The sequence below is a fragment of the Schistosoma haematobium genome, chromosome 6 (assembly GCF_000699445.3).
Source record: "Schistosoma haematobium chromosome 6, whole genome shotgun sequence".
NCBI classification, from domain to species: domain Eukaryota; kingdom Metazoa; phylum Platyhelminthes; class Trematoda; order Strigeidida; family Schistosomatidae; genus Schistosoma; species Schistosoma haematobium.
Window position 1 is genome coordinate 13329569 of NC_067201.1, and position 15278 is coordinate 13344846.

Genomic DNA, 15278 nt, shown 5'->3' on the forward strand with positions numbered 1-15278 from the left:
GCTATGCCAAATTCATCGGAACATTAAAAAAAGAGGGGCAAATTAATAAACGTACGTTTATATCCAGAAATATCTTTATTTTATTTTCAATAAAATAACGTTACAATATAAAGAAATAAAAGATTTCTTCTATGGTGTTATGTGAATTTTGTTTGTTTACTTGTTTTCCTCTTTTTCTTTTTAAAAAAAACAATGTTCCATTTCATTTTCTAGAAATATATTTTATCCATCTCTCCACCCACTTTTATGAATGTTCAATGATCTATATATATATATATATATATATATATATATATATATATATATATATATATATATATATATATATGATATATGTATTAAAAAAATAATAATTGAATCATCAATAAAATAAAACAGTGACGAATATTTTGTTGCTATGAGAAAATACATTCTTTGTCTTTGTTTTTTCCTTCATAAAATTAAATATGTATAATCAGAGAGGAAAAGATATACAAAGAATTATAATTGAAAAAAATTGTAAACGATTCAAAAGGATCATATAGAATAGAACAAATGATAGATATTATTATTGTATATGGTGTTAATGATATTACAGATAACACCGGGTAAAATGAAATAAATGAAAATAGTAAATACAATTCAAATATGACATCTTATTATAGTTAACCCGCCCCCCCCCAAAAAAAAGATAATAATAATAGACAATTTAACTAGTGGTTTATACTCAGTCTGATATTCTAGATCGAATCTATCTCCTTTTTCTTTTTCTTCTTTTTTTTACTGTGAAAGGCCTTTTCAAAAAGAAAAAAATCAGTGTTTAAAATAAGTAAAAAATAATTTTTTTTTTGTTTTTCACAAAAGAACAAATAATCCATTGTTATCATTTATTTGACTTGTATTGTTTTTGTTTGTTTTTCCTTAAATAAACTTGAAAACTTATAAATGCGATGAATGTTCAATGATAAATGATAAATAAATACATAAACGTTTCTATGGATGATTGACTAGAATTAAATAAAAATTTAATTAAACTATAATTAAATATTAAATAAACAATAGACATATTTATTTAATATTCATCTATCATACATACAGGTATTTGATTAGATGAATTTGAATTTAATATTACTGAACTAGACATTAATGGATCAAATGTGTATGGTAAATATTTTGGATAATTTTGACGACAATCTGTTGGTACATTAGGATAACAACCATTTGATATAATATTACATGTATCTAATAATTGACGTACAAATAATTGTTTATATTTTCCATTAATATCATCATTATTTGATACATAAATTAATATTAAATAAAATCTTGGATAATCATTACGATGATATGCTGGTATAGTTAATTCAAGTGAATGCATTCCTTGAGTTGTTTGACAATAAATTGGTTTTATAATTTGTTTAATTTGTTTAGATAATATATGCTTTGGAAATTCACAATAATCGGTCTAAAAAGAAAATATATATAGAATAAATGTAAAAATAAATAAATGATTCATTTTGTGCATGAATAAATTTGTAGGTTGTATATCATCACAGATTGATCTCAGTTGTGATACAATCGAAAACTAAGGAGTACTGAACAGCTGTCTCATTATAGTAGGCGACTCCTTAATAGTATACATTAAGTAATTAGAATGGTAAGCCTGAAATTTCTCTAGTCGATTCACGTGTAAGGGGGTTTGTAGGTGCTACGTGATTAGATTTCGTGATGATTATATTTTCAATTTGGTTATATGTTGGGTAGTAATTAACAGTGGAATTCAAGGAGGACGTTTCTTGACTAATTTATGAGTCTCAGTATAAATATCTATAGCGATACAAGTATATCAAGCTATTGAATCACACATTAGGAGAAAGTTCATTCCACTGTTATTCACTAATTAAATTTTCAATCAACTACTGGAAATCAGTAATGATAAAAAAGCACGTAAAGTATGAAGACGTCGTTCAGGTGAGAAAACATGTATACCTTGTAGAAGTATATTAAAAATTTTTGAAACTTTTATCAATTTTGTACACCTATGTAACGACCTAAACATTCAAACGTTATATTAATTAACCTGACTTGTTGTTAACACTTTATATTGTAAACAAAACGGAAACGAAGCTTGTGATTTTTTAATAATGCATTGTATTTTGTTGCAGCTACATAAAGTTGAACAATTTCGAGTGGCACAATATATCGACAAACATCCACTGTTCATTCACGAGTCATGCTCAAAACCTCATAACCATTCAAAACTTACTAGTCGCACTATGTAATGAATTGACTGAAATTCAGAAATATGAACCAATTAATACGAACGAACAGTTGAATTGTCGACGAGACTATAATTTATGGATGAACCAATTAAGTATAAGATAACAGGTCTCGAATTTTTGCGCGAAATTCACTCATCCATTTAGTTATATAGAGTTTTGGCCTTATAGCTGATGTCAGTTCGTGACGAAAACCCTAGATCTAATTCCTAAGCTTAACCATAAAGTGTAAATTATAATTATAATTCTTCACACTGGTTTATAACTTTCATTTCGTCTTAGTTACTAGCTAGACGCTCTCAAAGTCACTCAACCGTCGTTCATAGGTCGTCCAGCGAATTGTCTACCAAACTCTTAAACTAATTACTATATTGAGTTACAGAAACTCAAAATGAACCAATAAAATAGCTCAAATATATTTTTATGTTAATTTCAATCAACCAATTAAAATCTAATAATTATTAATAACCAATAATATTTATTTGAAAATTAACCAATAGAAATGCAAGTTTATTATTATTTCTTACCATATTATTATTTAAATAATCCCACATTAAATTTATATTATTTATTGAGTCATTTAATACTGGTAATGTATAAATCCAATAATTTTGTGGATTAACATGAATTTTTAAACTTATATACACTTGATGTGATGTACATTCAACACCAATTTGAAAACCATTTTTCATTGGAATATTTCTGAATTGACGTTTTAATAAATTTGGAATGTTTACAAAATTATTATTATTATTATTATTAGTATTATTTAGTGAAATTGTAGTAATTGTTTTCATTAAATAATTATTAATTTGTTTAGATTTTAATTTATTATTTAAATATAATTGATGATAATTAGTACGTTTTATACGATGATTAGTAAAACGATAATGTCTTAAATGTTGTTGTAAAAATGGTGATGGAATTTGAAATATAGTTTGATTACTTGATGGTTGAATAATAATAATTGAAATATCTGTTGGAAAATCTGTAAATAAAATTTTAATGAATGAAGTAGATTTGATATTATGAACATGGAATAATGATAATTGTTGAAATAAAAATTATAAAATTATAACTTGTGTCACTGGTTGAAATCATGAGTCAGTTGAAGCTAGACCACTATGGAAAACCTGGAAGTACTGGACGGCCGTTTCGTCCTAGTATGGGTCTCCTCAGCAGTGCGCACCCACTATCCCGCATCCCATGAGATTCGAACCCAAGACCTATCAGTCTCTACCAGGTTTGTTGTGAGATAGGAACTCACTAATGACAATGGTGTACGGTGGCGCAACTTCGTGGATTGGTTGAAGTTAGACATTAACATCGATGGATGCCGGCTCGGTGGTCAAATGATTAGGCGCCTGGCGCGAGACTGATAGGTCCTGGGTTTGGATCTCGCGAGGTGCGGGATCGTGGGTGAGCACTGTTGAGGAGTCCCATAATAGGACGAAACGGCCGTCCAGTGCTTCTACGTTTTTCATAGTGGTCTAGCTTCAATTGACTCCTGATTTCAACCGGTGAAATTTTTAAAAATCTCCACAAAACCCATTCTGATAATTATAACTTGTGTGTTTGTGCCCCATAACAATGTATGAATTAATGATACGGCCAATTAAAGAACAGTGAATTATTGACAGGACCAATAACGTATAAAATAAATACGAGCAGTTTAAAGTCTTTGTCGGTCCTGCTCCTCGCCTAGCTCTGCCTGTTACAGTACAGAACACAAAACCAACCTCTGAAATATGAATAATTTATTTCAAACATACTAAGTGTATATACCAACTAAACAGACCACATAGTACCATACAATGGAAAATAACAGTGGTATAAGATCTAGCCAAAAGTGGCTGTGAATATAGGAGATAATATTGACTAAACTGAGCATAACTCAAAAATGGTAAATTGCATAATAATAGTTCATAGGTCGAAATAAAGCTTATGATGAGAGGAACACGAATATGAATAGTTTGGTCATTTAACAATTACACGACAAAAATATACTTATAATATTAGTCGATAAGTGGATCCCAAAAGTTACCATTCATTATTCTCATCGGGATATAACATGTAGTCATAATGAACTGTCATTAAATAAAGTATTTTAAAAAAGACTAAACGAGTGCATAATACCGATCTTCTTATAGTATAAATGTTCTTCGACAGAACACATGATTAACATACACTCGGTTAATTGTGATCGATGTTTATATATGCTCGATGATATGACTTGGATATCTATTGCAATGGTGTAGATGTATTCACTTCATTATACAAAACTTCTTTTCAATCTGTATTTTTCAAATCATATTGTTAGTCTCTTGACTTATTGTGGTTAAACTGTATAGCAACTTCAACTGAAGTATATTGTATTTAATTTTCCATTAATCATAGAAGATAATTTAACAGTGTGTATACAAGAATTTACAAATAAATTGAACCCATGACCATTCATATCAGTTCCAACGAAATCTTAATATATCGCTGACATGAATAGACAGCCTTTGATGATAATGTCCTAACCGATGGAAAATTAAGTTTCCAATGTCTTATTACTTAGTGTAAGTTGATTTTCCAGGAAATAGTTCTTTTCTTTACTTCTGGATTCTTTAATATTATCAGTGAAAACTTCAAAAGAAATCAGCTGTAATGTTAACATTTCTGTAAAATCAATTAAAGTTTATCTGACTAAACAAATAAATCAATTAAATGATAGAATTCAACACTAATTAAATCATTCTACTGGTTAACAGATCTTTGTCATAAATTCTTCAATCTCAAATACTATTTTATTCAGTTAAAACTTGGAGTCTAATAATACCTATAAATTTTCATGGGCCGCGCCCGACCATCCGTAGGACTGAAATGTATTCACAATTGATTGATCACTGGGTGGTGATTAATGTTATGTGTGTCAGGTCATTTTTAGCCCAGTGGTAACATCTCTGACTGTGAAGCTATATGACACGGAATCGAATTCGTCAGGGACTACCAGTTCCCTCAAGATTACAGTTACACTCTGCTGACGAGTATCAAATAGCACGAAACCCGGGTCCAGGGTTTCCTGTTGACTACCTCCAACCACCATATAAATTCATGGTTTTTCTGCACTATATTTAATAGAAAATATTTCGAGCAAAATAACCATAATTAAAAAGGAAGGAAATGAATAGAAACTTATTAACAGTGAATATATTTAACATTCCATTCGTTTTTTTCTATGCTTCAATTTAACATTGTTAAATTTCAAATGGTAAGCATATATTACTGAATCGATGAGTTTATGACACATTATTATATAAGTAATTCTGTGTATATTTTATAGATAACACTATAAACTGGCCTTATTTAGACGACCATTAAAACACAAGAAGCCACTAGTTTGGAATTTCGTTCTAGGATGGAACTCCTCAGCAGTGCATATCCAAGATCTCAACAGGTTTTCGATGTTTATCAATCTCTGATCAGTTCATAATATTAAACATAGAACTCATCAGTTTTCACAAACTCCTCATATTCACTCTAAATGCACAAAATAATAAAGAATTGTTAATGTCATTACTTGACAGATAATTCCCATTTAAACATCAAAATTAAAACACGAATTTCAGCGAAGGGATCTCTTTTCAACGAATTTATTATCAAGCTGTACAATCGTATATATATGAAAATTTTGTTTTTGTAAAAGTACTAATTCCGTGAGGAAATGTGAACACAGTTAATATAAAGGTTATAATACTAGATTACGTAATATGAATAATAACAATAACAATAGATTTAGTGATTATAATAAGATGATTAAAATGATTAAAATGTTTTTGATATAATAATTAAAGGTCATAGAGGTGTACAAAAATAAACTCATGATCTTATGCCGACATCTCCACAAAATCTCCAGCACTTTAAGTCCACATTACTGGACTGCAGTCATGGATTCGTTAATGCACATTGTAGTAAGAATAACCTACTAACTAAGAACCACTTGGATCAGCTAATACTGTTGAAAAGAAATAAGGATTTAATCCTAAGTAAGCCTGACAAAGGAGCTGGTGTAGTACTACTTGACCGCAAAGAATATTTGGATAAAATGAAGTTAATTCTAGAGGATGGTACTAAATTCTCCAAACCTAAAGAAGTTGATAAAACATTACAAATCGAAAAACAGCTAACAGATGTTGTTAAAAATCTTAAGAATAAGGGGATAATAACCCAAGATTTATATAATCACATGCGTCCCATGGGTTCAGTCATCCCGCGCTTATATGGACTACCGAAAATACATAAGCCGGGTTTACCGTTACGACCTATTTTGGACATGTCAAGTTCTCCATACCACAGAATCGCCAAATGGTTAGCGGGAAAATTGGAACCGGTTAGAAGGCAAGTATGTAAACATTCTATTCATGATACTTTTCAATTTATTGATCGTATTAAGGACGTTAATGCTTCCGAAAAACACATGTTCTCGCTTGATGTTAATTCTTTGTTCACTAGCGTACCTTTAACCGAAACAATATGTTATATATGTGAGTATATTGATTCTAACAATATAGATCTAGGTTTGCCAACTGAACACTTGAAAGAATTATTGTTACGCTGTACTTTTAATGTCCAGTTTAGTTTCAATAATGAAGTATATAGACAGAGGGATGGGATCGCAATGGGGTCTCCATTGGGTCCGATTTTAGCAGACTGTTTCATGGCAAAAGTAGAAAACGACCAACTCCGTTCAATGATCAATCGATTCCACCTATACGTGAGATACATGGACGACACGTTTGTTGTTTGTGACAATAATATTGATTTAGATGATATTCTACATACCTTTAACTCGTGCCACCCTTCCATAGACTTCACGTTAGAAAGGGAACAAGACCAATCAATTCCTTTTCTCGATGTACGTCTGATGAGAACGAGTAATGGTTCTTTAAAAAGATCCATCTTTAGAAAACAAACATGGAATGGCCAGCTAACCAACTTCTATAGCTGGGTTCCGTTAAGTAGGAAGAGAAACCTTATCCATTCTTTATGCCATCGCATACATCACATATGCAGTACGGAATGCATTAACGAAGAACTCGCATTCCTGAAGAAGACTTTGACGGAAAATGGTTACCCAGAACGGTTCATAGAAAAGAATATGAATAAAAGTAGTCGCGAGAAGAATTCTAGTTGTTCCGTTCCAAAGAAAAACCTTTATATAAGTCTGGAATTTAAAGGTGATCGAACATCGGACGTAATCAAAAACCGTCTAACAACAACTATTAGAAGAACATTTGACGCGGCAAAACTGCGAATATCCTTCACTAGTAGAAACTTATTTTCTGTATCCATAAAAGATAAGCTTCCGCGTCTGGTCGCCTCCATGTGCATCTACCAGTTCACCTGCTCTTGTGGAGCAAGGTACATTGGCCGTAGCCAGCGCTCGCTTTCAACTCGGATACGAGAACATATCCCAGCCTGGTTCTATAAGGGTGAAAGGAAAGCAGTTAGGAGTTCTATTCTTGAACACCTAATCGACTATAACCATTCAACAGATCCACAAATTGATTTTAAGGTTGTTTATATGATTCGTTCAAATCTACCCAGATTTCTTCGTATACAACTTTTAAAAATAGCCGAAGCTCTTGCCATCCAGGAGCTTAAACCAGAACTATGCGTACAAAAGAAGTACGTCTTATCGTTATCGTTACCTTGGCCTTAATTAGTTTGATTAATCTACCATTGATGTTATCATTATTATTATTACTGCATTCCCCCTTTACTTATGTCTTATATTCTCATTGTTTTATTCATGAACGCTCATCGTATCAGTTTATTTTTGTACACCTCTATGACCTTTAATTATTATATCAAAAACATTTTAATCATTTTAATCATCTTATTATAATCACTAAATCTATTGTTATTGTTATTATTCATATTACGTAATCTAGTATTATAACCTTTATATTAACTGTGTTCACATTTCCTCACGGAATTAGTACTTTTACAAAAACAAAATTTTCATATATATACGATTGTACAGCTTGATAATAAATTCGTTGAAAAGAGATCCCTTCGCTGAAATTCGTGTTTTAATTTTAATGTCATTACTGCATGGATTTTTGTGGTGATTGTGAGATTTTACAGTTCACCATTCAGGAGTATCAATACTAGGTGGAAATAGCTTCCCAGTGCTTCATGATTGCTTGGCAGTGATCAGTTGCTGTTTTTAACTGCAAAATAAATCCTTTTTTCCTTAAATTCATGCAAAAGCTTAAATTACGGAGTAATTTTTACTAAACAAAATAATAATTATAAATGTGCATTTTCAGTATGTTAAATAGGAAAAAAACTGATTCACCAGAATAACTTTTTAATCATACATGTGTATTTGGGTTTCTGAGGTAGTAAGCTGGTTGTGTTAGGTCCCAAGAAAAAATATCTACCCACTGGTTGTTTATTTTCAAAATTAGGATTGCCATTTAATTGTAAGTAATAAACTCCGTCCCCAGAATCTAAACACATACGTAATACTCGATGACTGTTGATTGGATATTCACATAGTGTTTGTAAATTTGATGTCGTCATAGTAGAATTCCTGCAAAGGTGATAACAAAAAACAACAGTACAATGAATGTCTTATATGTGTTTGGTTGATGGCATTGTTCACCTGCTTGGTAACCTTAATGTCTTTTTTCGTCTACTACTACTGCTACTGTGGTGTACGCTATTATGTTGACAGATATAAGTAGTATGTGGCGCCGATCTGAAGTAGAAAGCCTGCGAGCAGAAGGTTGAGAAGATTAAAATAAAGATAAGTGAGAAAAAAATCACAGCAATAACGATAACAACAAAAATGAAGGAACAGTGAAGCTTGTAAGATACATTTCAAAGAAGGTATGCAAATGATGTATTTAATGTATGATTTTCATATTTTTTGATAGCACACTGTAATTTCGTATTAAAATAAATTGGTTATTCCCACCAAGGCCTCGTTCAATACACTATCACTACTACCACTACGACTACTACTACATTAGCAGTGTAGGTTAACAATTAGCCAATTATTCTTTGGGAATAGATTCTATTGTAGTTGTTTAGAGGCGATTGATCAAAATAAGCCTTATTTTAGTTTATAAGATCAACAAATAACTTTTGATTTTTGCTTTAACCGTCGTGTTTTATTTTCCCCTAATAACAACATGTGTTCCAATGTAGTAGTATTAGTAGTGTGGTGTGCTACTGATGTCGGCAGATATAAGTAGTATGCATCACCAATAGAAAGTGGAATATCTGTCGGTAGAAAGTTGAGAAGATCGAATAGAAGAGAACAAGAACAGAGAGTGATTGGTACGGAAATCAATGGATAATAAAGTCCGAGACAATTGAAAGACTTTATGCAAATGAAGTATTTACTGTACGGTCCCCAGATTTTACTAAGCGATTCTGTAATTTTGTGTTTTGACACGTTTGGTTGCACCCAACACACACTTATGTTTTTGTCCACTACAGTAACAGTAGTCGAAGTAACAGTGTGAGTAGTGGTAGTAGTAGTAGTTGATTCAGAACTTTCAGTCTCATTTTCTCCATTATTATTAGCATAAGTTGGCCGAATCTGTCAAGGAGGTTTTATTAATCATGAATTTGTCTTATAATGTGAATAATTTGTTTCAAACATACTGAGTTTATATACCAACTAAACAGACCACATAGTACCATACAATGGAAAATAACAGTGGTATAAGATCTAGCCAAAAGTGGCTGTGAATATAGGAGATAATATTGACTAAACTGAGCATAACTCAAAAATGGTAAATTGCATAATAATAGTTCATAGGTCGAAATAAAGCTTATGATGAGAGGAACACGAATATGAATAGTTTGGTCATTTAACAATTACACGACAAAAATATACTTATAATATTAGTCGATAAGTGGATCCCAAAAGTTACCATTCATTATTCTCATCGGGATATAACACTATCCAACATTTAGTCAGTAGAAAACAAACAAACATTTTCTTGCTAGTTGATCAAATCCTTAAAATGATGTTTCATTTCAAAAGTGAAACCATCATCAACGATCATCATATATAAACCTATTCATTTATATATACAACACAACTTTGTATTAAATATCAATAATTGAAATCATGAGTCAATTGAAGTTAGACCACTATGAAAAACCTGGAAGCACTGGACGGCCGTTTCATCTTAATTAGGGACTTCTCGGAAGTGCTCTTCAACTTCAACTATTGAAAATTCTCCACAAAATCCCTTTTATATTAAAATAGTGAAGTAAGAAGAAAAAGAGAAAAAAAAGACAACAACAACAACAACGGAACTTACTGTAAATTGATTTTCTTCAATAAAGTTATTGTATAATTTATAGCTTTATTACCAGGTAAACGACATGGTTGATAATATAATTGAAATAATTTCCCATTGAATTCCATTTTAAATAAAACATCAGAATTCCAAAAGAATTGATTATAATATAATTTATTGATTATTTTAATATTATTAATATAACGTTTTGATTGACAATTTTGTATTGAATATTGTATCATTTTGACCGGATATGCGGTACTAATATCCATACGTTTATTGATTGCATAAACATTAATAAATAATTTTAGTGAATGATTTCTATGTAAATCATTTAATATTTGACTTAATGTTGATGTTAGTCTAATCTTTGAAGAAAAAGAAGAAGAAGGGGGAGAAAAGAAAAGAAGAAGAAATCAAAAAGAAAATGTGTTTTTTTTTTAAAAAAATAATTTTAACGAAATAATAATCACATTCTATCGTGGGATTCCTTAGTAGTGCATATTCACGATCTCATCTTGGTAAGATTTGAAACCAAAACCTACTGATCTCATGCCAACTGGTCAATGTCTAATGGTGTTCATGTTTAAATTTAACTAATCCATGAAATCAAACGACATAATTACTATTGTCTTCAGTGAGTTATTATCTCACAACAGACCTGGTTGAATTTTATTGGTTGCACAATAGAACGTACAGTGTTTTCAGGTTTTTCATGGTGATCTAGCTTTAATTGACTCATGATCTCAACTATTAAAATAATAATTGTTATATCCTAGTGAAGATTAGATTATGGGTAACTATTGAGAACTAATAATGGACTAATATTATATATATTTATTCCTGTTGTATGACTATACAGTAACTAGATTATGCATATCTATATTCCTCTTAATGTAATCTTCATTTTGACCAAACGACTATTACGATATGTATGATTTAGTGTTCTTAAGTTCTGTTCAGTTTATTGATTACAGTCTTTCACGTTCACAGTCACTTTTTGACTTGATATTGTATAAATGTTATTTCCTATCTTATGGTGTGGTGTGGCCTGTTTGGCTGGTATATAAACGACGTATGTTTGAAACAAATGATTCTCATAGTGAAAGCTGATATATGTGCTCTGGACTCAACCGGCAAAGCTAGGAGGAACTGGGCCATTTAGGACGCTAGGCTGTTTATGCCGGTCGAATTTCATTGGTTTGGCACAATACTAAGATTGTATAAGTCGTATTTCGATTAGTCAATAAATCAAGTAATAATTGTCCGGGCTTAAGTTACAAATAATAATAATGAAAAAATAAAAACCTCTGTCCAATTTATTACAATTCATTATGGGTCAACAAAAAAAGGAACTGAGTAGCTGATATAATACAGCGGAAGTTGAAAGATATAAATTCTGTTTCAATTAAAGTCTGTACTTTCATACTGATTGCGTAATCTATGTCATATCTATGTGACCACGCAATAGTTTTGATTGAAAATGTTTAAGATTATTTGTATTCTATGTGAGTTACTGACTTACTTATGTACCAAGTACAGATTTACGTGTTCAGTTTGACTTACACTTTAATTCTATGAGTATTAACAATGCTAACTATCTTCCTGGATTAAAACGGAACTGAGAACGGTTTAAATTTACAGTCAATCTGTTGGAAATCAACTGCTTTTCCAATAATCCACTGCTTGATTGTATTCTACAATCCAATGATCACAAAATCTTAGTTGGAGTTACTTTTGAGTTACTTTTATATACCTACTAGTTGTCTTCATGTCAAGTTGTATTTTTGTTTTTTATTGCATTCAACATGTAGTGGCTGGTGTTATCTGAAGCCCACATAGGTCATTCTAGCCTCTGAATAGATCAATCTATTCATTCTACTCAAGCCACATTTTTACCCTATCACTTATTCGGTTGTGATTCTGGACTGTTTTGTTTTATGATCACATGTGTGTTAATTACTTACCCTACTAATTATGTGTCTGTAACTTATTTTTGTTTGACTATCAATATCGATTCACGCTTGGCTAAATCGAGTTGGCTAACATGCGTTCCCAGCCCATGTCGTTTCCTTCTCTCCATCTCTCTGATTGTTTGTTCTGATCAATGATTGTACGAAATATAGGTATTCAGAAATCCATTTTCGTATTTGATTTATTTTAATTCCGTTATTCACTAACGTGGTTTAATTCGATAATTATATACAAGGATTGGCGACATGTGCATGTCGATAATCAGACGATTAAATTAGAGTCAGATATTCGAAAGTCACTTAAAACCCTTTTTATTCTCTTGTTAAATCTCCACAAAACCCCTTCTGATAATAATCATCTGACCACTAGTGACTGAATTCAAGAGACACTCCTAGAGTTCTAGTGGGAATTCGTTACCAGTGGAGTTCAACCAGGTCTGTTGTGAGATAGGAACTCATTGAAGACAATGGTGTACGGTGGCGTAATTTCGTGGATTGGTTGAAGTTGGACATTAACACCGTTGGATACCGGCTCAGTGGTCTAATGGTTAAGCGCTCGCGCTCGAGACTGATAGGTTCTGTGTTTGAATCTTGCCGGGGGCGGGTCGCGGACAAGCACCGTTGAGGAGTCCCATACTAGGACAAAACGACCGTCCAGTTCTTCCAGGTTTTCCATAGTGGTCTAGCTTCAATTGACTCATGATTTCAACTATTGAAATTACTAAAATCTCCACAAAATCCTTTCTGCTAATCTGTTTTATGCTTCATCAGGCAATTAACTTGTCTAATTACAAGAAATTATTATATATAAATATATTTTCGTATCGTTTATGATCAGATGGAAAAGTTCTGGCAGTTGTTAATCGTTAAATTATTCATCATCTTATTATTCATGGAACATATAACTACACTGTTAAATGATATTGTTAATTACTTTGCCTGGAACTTAAATGAATAACAGTTATATTGGTTGTAGCTTAAAATGTTACTGTCGTTGAAAATAGGATTATTTATGGAGCAAGTACATTAGACTAACAAACAAAGTCCGTAATGAATCAAAAACGAGTGCTGTCCAGTGAATGTTCGTTCTTAGAGTTCTGTTTGAAAGTTACGCTTAGTGAGATTTACATATATTGGGTGTGAAACAGTTATCCACAACGAATCAAGAGGTAAACCTCATGCCTCAAAACTGTAGGGATTAGGTTGAATCCCAGATGGGATCTTCGATACACATTACTTAAGACAATATAATCGTCTAGTACTTCCTGATCTTCAGTAATGGTATAACTATGATTAATTACTGATTTCAACTATGAAAATTCTATCACTTTTACTATCTCTATACAAAAGTAATGTTTCCTTTGAAACTACTCAAAATCTATTTCAATCTAATTTGATCTAAATTTGATGTTAAATGTATTCGTCATTTGTTCATTTTTTCCTTCCTGATTGAATCTAGTTTTTCACATCCATCTGTGTTTTTCAAGACATAGAAGAAATATCTTGAGTAAGAAGCATAATTCCACTGAAATCATTAATCTCTTATTTTAGTTTAAGTTAATACTGTCTTGTGTTTCACATTGACAAAGATGAATCTAGACAAATAACAATTTTTGTAATTAAGTAAAGTTTTAATGAAAATGTTTATCGTCGAAACTATAATTTATGGACGAACCAATCACTTGTAAGATAACAGGTTTCGGATTTTGACGCGAAATTCACTCATCCATTTGTATAAATGGAGTTTTGGCATTACAACTGATGTCAGTTTGTGATGAAAACCCGAAATTTAATTACTAACCTTAATCATCAGCTGTAAATTAATCATAACTTCTCATATAGGTTTATAACCCTCATTTGATCCTGGTTATTAAGTGGTCACTCTCAAGGTCAGTCTAGCGTCGCTCAAAGGTCATCCATAAATTATAATCTCACCTGTTTATCCTATATGAATACTTACTCTTATCATTGACTTTGTACCACATTTATATACATAATTATCAATTAATTTTGGTCTTAAATAATCGGTATCTTGGAATATTTTAGGTCGTTCAAATTTTTCATTTGTATGATAATTAAAAAATTGATTCAATCTTGACATTGCTGTACATTCATAATAAAGATTTTCATTTGCATTAATAACTACACAATAATTAATTTGCATTGAATTATGCATTACTCCTTTCCATGATATGTCTAATGTATCACTGTAAAAAATAAAAAATAAGACAATTATTTGGAGATATTTTGATCATACTTTTTAGAGTTTATAAGTAGTTTAACGTATTTCTTAAAATATTTTCCTATGAATGTAGACGAAGCTGAAGATTCAGGCGAAAACATTTAATGGGATTACTTTCTTTAAGCTAGATGGTTTAGTTACAAAGCTTTCCCTGCCGATTAAGATAACACTGTCAATACCTAAATTAGGACAACGAAAGCTTTATGGTCGAATCATGTTTCACAGTGACACGTCAAACTACATGAATATAATTTGATTGTGTTCATATATGCAATTTTATGTAATTCCGTTTAACATCTTTGATCTTCGAGTTTCCTCTTTTTAAAACTATATGTAATATTATCCTAAACCACTAAATGGTGAAATTCCAGTCGCTAAATTTTCCATTTATTGAGATACCATGCATAAGTATTACCATTAGTAATTTATCATGGACTCTCCATTGATTTATATTATTTTAGGTACAAGAGTTTAACTTTATCTCTCTACA

General features: G+C 31.2%; 1 protein-coding gene across 2 annotated transcripts in view; it reads right to left on the reverse strand.

Annotated features, from left to right (window-relative positions):
* Positions 1-339: 339 nt before the first annotated feature.
* The window catches only part of MS3_00008553 (uncharacterized protein), a gene marked incomplete at its 5' end in the record, with an annotated part of 62088 nt that continues 47149 nt past the window's right edge, over positions 340-15278 (reverse strand). The window contains 5 exons of one of the 2 annotated variants that reach the window (XM_051216885.1): positions 340-1444; positions 2786-3246; positions 8630-8844; positions 10595-10941; positions 14507-14753. In XM_051216885.1, coding sequence (XP_051065515.1) covers positions 1052-1444; positions 2786-3246; positions 8630-8844; positions 10595-10941; positions 14507-14753 — 1663 coding nt within the window. In that variant the 3' untranslated portion in view covers positions 340-1051. Of the gene's footprint in view, positions 1445-2785; positions 3247-8629; positions 8845-10594; positions 14754-15278 lie in introns of both variants that reach the window. The other variant, XM_051216884.1, reaches the window with a different exon arrangement.